Here is a 13,453-nt window from a genome sequence, read left to right as displayed (position 1 = left end):
CCAATCAGGTGTCTCCCTCTCTCCTTCCCTCCCCCTCTCCCTGTCTATTTGCAGTGCTCAGTGAAATCAGCTTGTGTAGGAACGTGGCCAAGACCACATTAGGACAGCAACATGACAGCCACTCTGTGAAGGCCTTACCCATTTGGCTGAGAGACAGCGAGTTTGTGTGTGCTTTCACATGTTTTTTGTGTGTTATGCTATGGCCGACTTTCACATCCACTACAGTTACTTACACGTGTATTTGTTTCTACACGTGTGCGAGTGTATCATCCCCGATATGCATGGCTATAGTAAGACACAGTATAGTATTGTGTGACTGGCCTTGGACTGGCTTATCACATGCATTAAGCCTCTGCTAGTTAGGGTGCTAATAATAAAATAATGGTACTGATGAAAAAGAACACAGTCCCACTGTTGAAGTCAGCTGAGGGAATTGGTTACATACATACAGTACATACAGTCACTAGTGAAAGTCTACACACTCCTTGCACAGTCTTCACATTTTGCTGCCATGCAATTAAATCTACAAAGGGATCAAATTGTATTTTTTACCTGCTGATCTACATAACCTACTCCACATTTGTCCAAATGACTAAAAAATACAAAATGTGGATGGATTGATTTTGTATGTCTTCACACCCCAGAGTTAATACTTGATGGCCATTACAGCTGTGAATGCTTTTGAATAAGGTTCTACCAACCTTGCACAACTCTCAGGGAAACCTCCAGGTAACTGACAAAATAATGGTAACACTTAAGTAAACGAGGGACACAAATGATATTGAAAGCAGGTGCTTCCACACAGGTGTGGTTCCTGAATTAATTAAGCAATTAAAGTCCCATCATGCTTAGGGTCACATATAAAAATTCTGGGCAGGCCATTATTTTGGCTACCAGGCTATGCCCCCATAGGATGATAATGCCTCCATCCATACAGCACGAGTGGTTACTGAATGGTTTTATGAGCATGACAACGACATATACATGTCAGTCACCAGATCTCAACCCTATTGAACACTTATGGGAGATTCTGTTGTGGTGCAAACAAAACCTTCCATACATGTTTGTCCATGTTAGAAGTGGTCAGAAAGTGCTCAAACATGACCCATTTTGCATATCCCACCCTACCATGAGACATCCATGCATGCACACCCGCATGTGGTATGTCTGTGGTATGTGTGTACACATGTGCTTGTGAGAGGGAAAGAAAGAGAATAACTTGCATTGGATTTGCTTATGCTGTATAATATACTCTAGGAGTGTGTGAGTGTGTAGAATACTCTAGATATTGTTTATGTATAGAGGATCAGTCAAAAGTTGGGAAACGCCTACTCAATCCAGAGTTTTACTTTATTTTCTACGTTGTAGAATAATAGTGAAGACATCAAAACTATGAAATAACACAAATGGAATCATGTAGTAACCAAAAAAGTGTTAAACAAACCAAAATATATTTTATATTTGAGATTTTCAAAGTAGCCGCCCTTTGCCTTGATGACAGCTTTGCACACTCTTGGCATTCTCTCAACCAGCTTCATGAGGTAGTCACCTGGAATGCATTTCAATTAACAGGTATGCCTTGTTAAAAGTACATTTGTGGAATTTCTTTCCTTCTTAATGCGTTTGAGCCTATCAGTGGTGTTGTGAAAAGTTAGGGGTGGTATATAGAAGATAGCTTTATTTGGTAAAAGACCAAGTCCATATTATGTAAGAACAGAAACGACAGCCCATCATTACTTTAAGACATGAATGTCAGTCAATGTGGTTTATAAGTTTCTTCAAGTAGAGTCGCAAAAACCATCAAGCGCTATGATGTAACTGGCTCTCATGAGGACCACCACAGGAAAGGAAGACCCAGAGTTACCTCTGCTGCAGAGGATAGCTTAATTAGAGTTAAATGCACCTCAGATTGCAACCCAAATAAATTCTTCACAGAGTTCAAGTAACAGACACATCTAAACAACTGTTCAGAGGAGACTGCGTGAATCAGGCATTCATGGTCGAATTGCTGCAAAGAAACCACTACTAAAGGACACCAATAAGAAAAAAAAGGCTTGCTTGGGCCAAGAAACACGAGCAATGGACATTAGACAGGTGGAAATCTGTCCTTTGATCTGATTAATCCAAATTTGAGATTTTTTTTGTTCCAATCGCTGTGTCCTTGTGAGATGCAGAGTAGGTGAACGGATGATCTCCGCATGTGTGGTTCCCACCGTGAAGCATGGAGGAGGAGGTGTGATGGTGTGGCTACCACAGTATTCTGCAGCGATACGCCATCCCATCTGGTTTGCGCTTAGTGGGACTATCATTTGTTTTTCAGCAGGACAACGACCCAAAACACACCTCCAGGCTGTTTAATGGCTATTTGACCAAGGAGAGTGATGGAATGCTGCATCAGATGACCTGGTCTCCACAATCACCCAACCTCAACCCAATTGAGATGGCTTGGGATGAGTTGTTCTGTATAGTGAAGGAAAAGTAGCCAACAAGTGCTCAGTCATGGTAGAAATAGTTTTAGATACTGGAATTCTCTCATTTAAAATGTTGATGATATCGTTTTGTTGGTGGAGTTTAAACCCTTGAACGATGTATATATCATAGAAGAGCGTAATTGTCTTTTAGTCAAAGTTGTGTTAGTGTGTGTACAGTTGAAGTCGGAAGTTTACATACACCTTAGCAAATACATTTAAACTCAATTTTTCACAATTCTTGACATTTAATCCTAGTAAAAATTCCCTGTTTTAGGTCAGTTAGGATCACCACTTTATTTTAAGAATGTGAAATGTGAGAATAATAGTAGAGAGAATTATTTATTTCAGCTTTTTATTTCTTTCAACACATTCCTAGTGGGTCAGAAGTTTACATACACTCAATTAGTATTTGGTAGCATTGCCTTTAAATAGTTTAACTTGGGTCAAACGTTTCGGGTAGCCTTCCACAAGCTACCCACAATAAGTTGGGTGAATTTTGGCCCATTCCTATTGACAGAGCTGGTGTAACTGAGTCAGGTTTGTAGGCCTCCTTGCTCGAAACACATTTTTGCATTTTTGCCCACACATTTTCTATGGGATTGAGGTCAGGGCTTTGTGATGGCCACTCCAATACCTTGACTTTGTTGTCCTTAAGCCATTTGCCATAACTTTGGAAGTATGCTTGGGGTCATTGTCCATTTGGAAGACCCATTTGTGACCAAGCTTTAACTTCCTGACTGATGTCTTGATGTTGCTTAAATATATCCACATAATTTTCCTACCTCATGATGCCATCTATTTTTTGAAGTGCACCAGTCCCTCCTGCAGCAAAGCACCCCCACAACATGATGCTACCACCGCCGTGCTTCACGGTTGTGATGGTGTTCTTCGGCTTGCATGCCTCCCCCTTTTTCCTCCAAACGCAACGATGGTCATTGTGGCCAAACAGTTCTTTTTTTTGTTTCATCAGACCAGAGTACATTTCTCCAAAAAGTACGATCTTTGTACCCATGTGCAGTTGCAAACTGTAGTCTGGCTTTTTACGGCCGTTTTGGAGCTATGGCTTCTTCCTTGCTGAGCGGCCTTTCAGGTTATGTCGATATAGGACTCATTTTACTGTGGATATAGATACTTTTGTACCTGTGTCCTCCAGCATCTTCACAAGGTCCTTTGCTGTTGTTCTGGGAGTGAATTGCACTTTTTTCACCAAAGTACGTTCATCTCTAGGAGACAGTGTACTATTGTTTGTGCAGATGAACGTGGTACTTTCAGGCATTTGTATATTGAGCAAAGAGGCACTGAGTTTGAAGGTAGGCCTTGAAATACATCCACAGGTACACCTCCAATTGACTCAAATGATGTCAATTAGCCTATCAGAAGCTTCTAAAGCCATGACATAATTTTCTGGAATTTTCCAAGCTGTTTAAAGGCACAGTCAACTTCTGACCCACTGGAATTGTGATACAGTGAATTATAAGTGAAATAATCTGTCTGTAAACAATTGTTGGAAAAATTACTTGTGTCATGCACAAAGTAGATGTCCTAACCGACTAAAACTATTGTTTGTTAACAAGAAATTTGTGGAGTGGTTGAAAAACGAGTTTTAATGGCTCCAACCTAAGTGTATGTAAACTTCCGACTTCAACTGTAACAAAAAAATACTGCTCTGGATTACATTTCCACAGAATAATCTAAAATAGTAGTAGATCAAACAACAGATAAATATAAAGTAAAGATTATGGAGTTAAACTGTTAATACAATCGTTGATCTGTGAATTGTTGGCAGGAGTTAGTGTGTGTTTTTCATTGGTGGTATTTTGATAATCACCTTGTTTTGAGATTTTTAAGGGTAAAGGAATTGTGTAAGGGTTTGTTTGAGGGAAATACTGACTGAACTTTGTTTAATTTGAGTTAATATTACATCTCTACATTCGACCAAGATCACTTCGCTGTAATTGGTGTTATAAACCATCTATTAAAATTGGTGCCACAAATATGCTTGAATGACTGGCGGCAGATATAGATTTTCTGTCATTTTCACTTTGTTTGTTTATGGACTATTGCGTTGAGCATGCCAACTCTTGATTCTACTCGTTTCTCTCCACCTAACAGGACCCCAAAGAGCGTCTGGGTTGCCAGGTCCAAACGGGCTTCTCTGACATCAAGTCGCATACGTTTTTCCGCAGTATAGACTGGGACCAGGTAAGCCTCCAATCAAATCCACTTAACTTTAGAAGAATAGAAGTGAATGAATCCGTCTGACAGAGTATTTGTGATGGGAGGGAAGTCAGGGAACTCAACAGTGAGTAATTGTGTTCTGTGGTTAGTCAGTATCACCTGTGGGAACCCATCTTGGTCAGTGTGACGGTCATCAGTTTACTTTGATTCACATTATGTCTATTTGCATTACGTCATGCTTTAAATGGTGGGTACGCTATATTTTATTTAACTAATATTGCAAAAATGGTTGAGAAGATACTTGATTATTGGGGGGGTGAAACAATATTTACTTTTATTGCTAATGGTTAATTAAAGGAATTTCCGATTGGCATGGCTTTCCTAACTTTGACAACGAGGAAGTTTCCCATCAGATTCCTTCCGAGTCATTTCCCTCAGCAATCAGCCCTTGTTAATGTCTTAATTGACCAGTGTTGGGAGAGGAGGGATCTTAGGGAGCTTTAAATGAATAGAACACGTAGAGACACAGTGTTAGACCACTGCTGTGTAGAACAAAGTGACTGCCTCCTCTTTGTTGCACCACCAAGAATAAAAGTGAGTTCTAAATGACAGACATGCACCATCCAAGTGTGTGTGTGTGTGTGTGTTGAGGGGAGGTTGATGGCATACAGCTGACGCATGCTGCTATTTCAAAGTGGGAGATGGGCCCATACAATATTTAGGGGATCCAGTATGTCATCAGAAATTATGCTCATGTGCACATACACAGTGGGATTCGGTGTTTCCTCACATTATTATTTTCTAGTCAGAGTCTTCTGTATATTCAATACAAAAAAGCGGGAGATGCCTTGATCACAGCGGTGCCTCCTTTTCTGAGCAATATCATTGTTCAATTGAATGTCAATCAACAGTATGTCTCACAGTGTTGCAAAGTACCCCAAAACGTTGTTACTTTTTTGATACTAGACCATCAAAAACGGTTCGGTACTCACATTTTTGTTACTTTCGGTACTTCTTTTAAATGTGTCTCACGTGGTCTACTGATTGAGCGAGGATCAAGTCTGTCGTTGCCCCCTTATAGCGTGAGCGCAATGTGCCTGCGCCTTGTCTGCCCACCTACTCATTGCTAGCTCTAGCCTGAAGATACCGGTAGCTTCCGCTTTGTAGGCTAAACCACTGGGCACAGACATCAATTCAACGTCTTTTCCAGGTTGGTTCAATGTAATTTCATTGAAATGATCTGGAAACAACGTTGGTTCAACCAGTGTGTGCCCAGTGGGAACTTTACTTGCTAGCTTACAGCTGAAGCCAACATAAATTCCCTACCCTAGTACCTTGTATATATTATGCAAACCATAAAGCAAAATATTGCTGATTTCAAAGCTGATTGTCACCTAAAACAATTGTCGTTCATTTTGTCTCCCCCGCCTGACTTCTCACCCAGTCAAGATCATCCTCTTTGCTCAAGCCTCGAACTGAGTGTGTGTGCACATGACGTCATGGTCTTAAAGCGACAGTGCACACTTTTATAAAAGAAGAGATTGCTTCTCCTATGCAAATGTTGCTGATCAGTATAATAAGTATTTTTGTTTTTTTTATCTAGCACTACACAGCTGATTCAAATAATCAGCTAATCATCAAGCTTTGATCATTTGAATCAGGTGTATAGTGTTACCAAAATGTGCACCCCTTGGGGTCCCGAGGACAGAGTTTGGGAAACGCTGGTCCAGATCAACTGCCATTCTGTGACATTGGCTAATAAGACTCATTTCTTTTTGCTGTGGAATCGTTTTGGTATCGAGTATAGTGATACTTAACCTGGTATCAAAGTAAAAATTCTGCTATCGTGACAACACTAGTCCCTCATGAGATAATGTTTAAGTCTCTTTAACAATAGTGTTATAATGTTGACTTTTCTGGTTGAGAAGATAACAACTGTATAACAACTCTTACAACCAACTGGTCTCTGTTCTAACCAGGTAAAGGAGTATTTTTCATGATGAGATCTCGAGGCTACAAAACTGTTTTGCTAGTACAGACTGAGATATGTTCTGGGATTCATCAGACAGCATTACGTTTACCACAACAGTCACAGGCTTCATCAATAAGTGTTTACCACAACAGTCACAGGCTTCATCAATAAGTGTTTACCACAACAGTCACAGGCTTCATCAATAAGTGTTTACCACAACAGTCACAGGCTTCATCAATAAGTGCGTAGACAATATCCTCCTCACAGTGACCATAAGAATGTATCCAAACCAAAAACTATGGGCTAAAGGCTAGAGCTATTGCTTACAATGAACGGGACACGGACATGGGCGCATAGACGAAAGCCCGCCAAGACCTCCGACGAGACATCAAACATGCAAAAGGACAATCTAGGAGGAAGGCTGAATCATATTACACTGGCTCCGATGCTCGTCGTATGTGGCAGGGCTTGCAAACGGAAATCCAGCCATGAGTTGCCCAGCGATGCAGAACTACCAAACAAGCTAAATACCTTTTATGCTCGTGTCGAGGAATAAAACACTTTGTCTTGTGTTTTTCTGGATGACTGTGTGATCTCGCTCTCCGTGGCCCACATGAGCAAAACATTTAAACGGGTTAACAACCACAAGGCGGAATACCAGGGGTGGTCTCAAAGCATGCGCAGACCAGCTGGCAAGCTGGCAACAGACATTTTCAATCTCTCCTTGTCCCTGTCTGTAATCCCAACATGTTTCAAGCTGACCACCATTGTCCCCGTTCCCAAAAGCTCTAAGGTAACCTCCCTAAATTATTATCACCCCGTGGTACTCACATCTGTAATTATAAACACCATCACCCCAGACAGCCTAGACCCACTCCAATTCGCATACCGCCCCAACAGACCCACAGATGACACAATCACTTCACACTGCCCTCTCCCACCTGGACAAGAGGGGAAATAACTAAGTGAGAATGCTGTTCATAGACTACAGCTCTATATCAGGCGGTATCAGAGGCGGCCTGAAAAATTGCTAAAGACTCCAGCCAACCAAGCCATAGACTGTTCACTCTGCTCCCATCTGGCAAATGGTACCGGAGCATGGGCTCTTGAACCAACAGGCTCCGACACAGCTTCTACCCCCAAGCCATAAGAATAAGACTGCTAAATAGTCACTTAATGGTACCCAAACTATCTGCACTGACTCTATCTTGCTCTGACCCTATACCAAACATTAAGGACACCTTCCTAATATTTAGTTGCTCACCCCCCCACCCCCCCCCCCCCCCCTTTTGCCCTCAGAACATCCTCAATTCATCGGGGCATGGACTCAACAAGGTCTCAGAAGCGTTCCACTGGGATGCTGGCCCATGTTTACTCCAATGCTTCCCACAGTTGGCTGGATGTCCTTTGATACACAAAGGAAACTGTTGAGTGTGAAAAACCCAGCAGCGTTGCAGTTCTTGACACACAGTGTGCCTTGCACCTACTACCATACCCAGTTCAAAGGCACTTAAAACGTTTGTCTTGCCCATTCACCCTCTGAATGGCACACATACACAATTCATGTCTCAATTGTCTTCAACCTGTCTCCACCCCCCCATCTACTGATTGAAGTGGATTTAACAAGTGACATCAATAAGGGATCATGCCTTTTCACTTGTATTCACCTGGTCAGTCTGTGATGTTCTTAATGTATACACACTCACTCACACATTACATTGACACTCAACAAAAAATCCACACACATTCACATACGCACACACACAACACACATTCCGATGCTACACATACAGTTGAAGTTGGAAGTTTACATACACTTAGGGTGGAGTCATTAACTCATTTTTCAACCATTCCTCAAATGTCTTGTTAACAAACTATAGATTTGGCAAGTCGATTAGGACATCTACTTTGTGCATGACACAAGTAATTTTTCCAACAATTGTTTACAGACAGATTATTTCACTTATAATTCACTGTGTCACAATTCCAGTGGGTCAGAAGTTTACATACACTAAGTTGACTGTGCCTTTAAACAGCTTGGAAAATTCCAGAAAATTATGTCATGGCTTTAGAAGCTTCTGATAGGCTAATTGACATCATTCGAGTCAATTGGAGGTGTACCTGTGGATGTATTTCAAGGCCTACCTTCAAACTCAGTGCTTCTTTGCTTGACATCATGGGGGAAAAAAAGACCTCCACAAGTCTGGGTCATCCTTGGGAGCAATTTCCAAACGCCTGAAGGTCCCACGTTCATCTGTACAAACAATAGTACCCAAGTATAAACACCATGGGACCACACAGCTGTCATACCACTCAGGAAGGAGATGCGTTCTGTCTCCTAGAGATTAACGTACTTTGGTGCGAAAAGTTCAAATCAATCTTTTCTTTACTTTACTCTTATCTATCCTGATGCCTAGTCGCTTTACCCTGCTTTCATGTATCTACGTCAAATACCCCATATCTCTCTGCACATTGGTCTGTTTACTCCCTGTTAATTTTATTACCCTTTGTGTTACTATTTTATTTGTAGTATTATTTTGAAACTCTGCATCATAGGAAAGGTCTTGTAATCAAGCAGTTCAAGGTACACGTTCAAGGTTCAAGTCTACACCAGTTATATTCGGCGCATTTAACAAATACAATTTTACTTGAAAAACTTAATTTTGTTTGGTATCTGGTCACATTACTACGACCAGTTAAAGGCGTCCTTTTCTAGTTGGTAAAAGTGACATCACTGCAACAACTTTTGCCCGCTGGGTTAGTTTCTGCCTTTACTTCCCAGTCCTATCAGATAAATCCTGCAGGTGGATTAACGAAGGCCAGAAGGGAGGAGGGAACAACTTTGTTGAATGAAGTGCAGCCCGTGTCCATAACATAAGCCTCCCTAGCTCTGTGCCAAACTCAGCATAGTGATGTCAGAGACAGCGCTACCAGCCTATCCTGTGGGGGTGATCAGAACCCCTGCAGCAGCCAGTAGCAGAATTACGGCCCACATCTCTAACTGCGTCTCTGACTGCCCCTCTCAAGAGAATAGCGCTGCTCCACATCCTCTTACCAGAGTAACAGTGGAAAATCTTTCGGAAATCCACGGCAGAATTATTACCGACAGGCAGTGATTGGATAACTTGTCTAGACATAGAAGAGCAGACAGACAGATAGATACTCTGACTTGATTTCGGCTCACTAAATAGGCTATAGCCTACGATAGAAAAAACATTGCCAAAAGGAATGATTTCAAAGATACAAAGCCGTGGATAAGTCTCTCTTAGACTACTGTCAGTGTAAGAAACCATAACTGTAAATTCTAAAATACCAAACATATCCTGTCCTTTATTATAAACTTGGTGGTTCACGCCCTGAAGGCTGATTGGCTGAAAGCCGTAGTATATCAGTCCGTATTCCACAGATATGACAAAACATTACATTTTTACTGCTTTAATTGCGTTGGTAACCAGTTTATAATAGCAATAAGGTACGTTGTGGTATATTGCCAATATACCACGGCTAAGGGCTGTATCCAGGCACTCTGCATTGTGGGCCTTATTGCTTAAATATACACTGCTCAAAAAAATAAAGGGAACACTTAAACAACACAATGTAACTCCAAGTCAAGCACACTTCTGTGAAATCAAACTGTCCACTTAGGAAGCAACACTGATTGACAATACATTTCACATGCTGTTGTGCAAATGGAGTAGACAACAGGTGTAAATTATAGGCAATTAGCAAGACACCCCCAATAAAGGAGTGGTTCTGCAGGTGGTGACCACAGACCACTTCTCAGTTCCTATGCTTCCTGGCTGATGTTTTGGTCTCTTGAATTCTGGCAGTGCTTTCACTCTAGTGGTAGCATGAGACGGTGTCTGTCAGCGTAGTGTCCAGAGCATGGAGGCGCTACCAGTACATCAGGAGACGTGGAGGAGGCCGTAGGAGGGCAACAACCCAGCAGCATGGAGGCGCTGCCAGTACATCAGGAGACGTGGAGGAGGGCAACAACCCAGCAGCAGGACCGCTACCTCCGCCTTTGTGCAAGGAAGAGCAGGAGGAGCACTGCCAGAGCCCTGCAAAATGACCTCCAGCAGGCCACAAATGTGCACGAGACTCCACGAGGGTGGTATGAGGGCCCGATGTCCACAGGTGGGGGTTGTGCTTACAGCCCAACACCGTGCAGGATGTTTGGCATTTGCCAGAGAACACCAAGATTGGCAAATTCGCCACTGGCGCCCTGTGCTCTTCACAGATGAAAGCAGGTTCACACTGAGCACATGTGACAGAAGTGAGTCTGGAGACGCCGTGGAGAATGTTCTGCTGCCTGCAACATCCTCCAGCATGACCGGTTTGGCAGTGGGTCAGTCATGGTGTGGGGTGGCATTTCTTTGGGGGGCCGCACAGCCCTCCATGTGCTCGCCAGAGGTAGCCTGACTGCCATTAGGTACAGAGATGAGATCCTCAGACCCCTTGTGAGACCATATGCTGGTGCGGTTGGCCCTGGGTTCCTCCTAATGCAAGACAATGCTAGACCTCATGTGGCTGGAGTGTGTCAGCAGTTCCTGCAAGAGGAAGGCATTGATGCTATGGACTGGCCCGCCCGTTCTCCAGACCTGAATCCAATTGAGCACATCTGGGACATCATGTCTCGCTCCATCCACCAACGCCACGTTGCACCACAGACTGTCCAGGAGTTGGCGGATGCTTTAGTCCAGGTCTGGGAGGAGATCCCTCAGGAGACCATCTGCCACCTCATCAGGAGCATGCCCATGCGTTGTAGGGAGGTCATACAGGCACGTGGAGGCCACACACACTACTGAGCCTCATTTTGAGGACAATACATCAAAGTTGGATCAGCCTGTAGTGTGGTTTTCCACTTTAATTTGGAGTATGACTCCAAATCCAGACCTCCATGGGTTGATACATTTGATTTAATAAGAATATTTCATTCATTCAGATCTAGGATGTGTTATTTTAGAGTTCCCTTTATTTTTTTGAGCAGGTTATAATCTCCCAATAGCTTAAAATATCAGATTTGTCATGCATGCAATGAAAATAAATTGTGTTAATACCGTGAGGCACACTCCTACTCATATATGAATAAACAGCATATGCTGCGTCCCAAATGGCACTATATTCACTACATAGTGCACTACTTTTAACCAGGGCCGATAGGGCACTAGCAAAAAAATAGGGCATATGGGCCCTGGATAAAAGTAGTGCACTCTGGAGGGAATGGGGTGCTATTTTGGATGCAACCGAGATGCTGGTTTAAACACAATGTTTGCCTCAATCACAATATTCTTATCGGCAGCCTCGGTTTTTCTAATGACTGCCTTGCCTTGTTCACCAACTACTTTGCAGACAGAGTTCAGTGTGTCAAATCGGAGGGTCTGTTGTCCGGGCCTCTGGCAGTCTCTATGGGGGTGCCACAGGGTTCACTTCTCGGGCTGACTCTTTTCTCTGTATATATCAATGATGATGCTCTTGCTGCGGGCGATTCCCTGATCCATCTCTATGCAGACGACACCATTCTGGATGCAGTTTATGACAGTGCCATCTGTTTTTTGTTACTAAAGCACCTAAAGCACCTTATACCACCCACCACTGCGACCTGTATGCTCTAGTCGGCTGGTCCTTGCTACATATTCGTCGCCAGACCCACTGGCTCCAGGTCATCTACACGTCCATGCTAGGTAAAGCTCCGCCTTATCTCAGTTCACTGGTCACAATGGCAACACCCACCCGTAGCACGCGCTCCAGCAGGTGTATCTCACTGATCATCCCTAAAGCCAACACCTCATTTGGCCACCTTTCCTTCCAGTTCTCTGCTGCCTGTGACTGGAACGAATTGCAAAAATCGCTGAAGTTGGAGACTTATCTCCCTCACCAACTTTAAACATCTGCTATCTGAGCAGCTAACCGATCGCTGCAGCTGTACATAGTCCATTGTTAAATAGCCCACCCAATTTACCTACCTCATCCCCATACTGTTTTATTTATTTACTTTTCTGCTCTTTTGCACACCAGTATCTCTACCTGCACATGACCATCTGATCATTTATCACTCCAGTGTTAATCTGCTAAATTGTAATTTTTCACCTACCTCCTCATGCCTTTTGCACACAATGTATATAGACTTTTGTTTCTTTTTTTCTACTGTGTTATTGACTTGTTTATTGTTTACTCCATGTGTAACTCTGTGTTGTTGTTTGTTCACACTGCTATGCTTTATCTTGGCCAGGTCGCAGTTGTAAATGAGAACTTGTTCTCAACTAGCCTACCTGGTTAAATAAAGGTGAAATAAAAATAAATAAATAAATAAAATCAGAGCAGCTTACAGATCATTGCACCTGTACATAGCCCACCTGTAAAATAGCCCATCCAACTACCTCATCCCCATATTGTTATTTATTATTTTTTTTGCTCCTTTGCACCCCAGTATCTCTACTTGCACTTTCATCTTCTGCACATCTATCACTCCAGTGTTTCATTGCTAAATTGTAATTACTTCGCCACTACGGCCAATTTATTGCCTTACCTCCCTAATCTTACCTCATTTGCACACACTGTATATAGACTTTTCTATTGCGTTATTGACTGTACATTTTTTTATTCCATGTGTAACTCTGTGTTTGTGTCGCACTGCTTTGCTTTATCTTGGACAGGTTGCAGTTGTAAATGAGAACTTGTTCTCAACTGGCCTACCTGGTTAAATAAAGGTAAAATAAAAAATGTTAAACAGGCTCCGGCCTTTCCTATAAGATTTTATGTAGTTGATAAATTAGATATCTACGAGCACTCCCCATATCTGTTCTTACAGTACCCTCTGTTTTGAAAGAAG

The 13,453-nt window shown here is 42.5% G+C and overlaps 1 protein-coding gene across 5 annotated transcripts in view; it reads left to right on the top strand.

Annotated features, from left to right (window-relative positions):
- LOC110491852 (protein kinase C, zeta) overlaps window positions 1–13,453 on the top strand; it is a 142,092-nt gene that overhangs the window by 108,718 nt on the left and 19,921 nt on the right. For all 5 annotated transcript variants that reach the window (XM_036946742.1, XM_036946747.1, XM_036946745.1 and 2 more), the window contains one exon: window positions 4,584–4,673. In XM_036946742.1, the coding sequence (XP_036802637.1) occupies window positions 4,584–4,673 (90 nt within the window). The remainder of the gene's footprint in view (window positions 1–4,583; window positions 4,674–13,453) is intronic.

Source organism: Oncorhynchus mykiss, chromosome 16 (genome assembly GCF_013265735.2).
Source record: "Oncorhynchus mykiss isolate Arlee chromosome 16, USDA_OmykA_1.1, whole genome shotgun sequence".
Taxonomy (NCBI): Eukaryota; Metazoa; Chordata; class Actinopteri; order Salmoniformes; family Salmonidae; genus Oncorhynchus; species Oncorhynchus mykiss.
The sequence above is the reverse complement of the archived record's forward strand: the minus strand, read 5'-3'. Positions and strand labels throughout refer to the sequence as shown.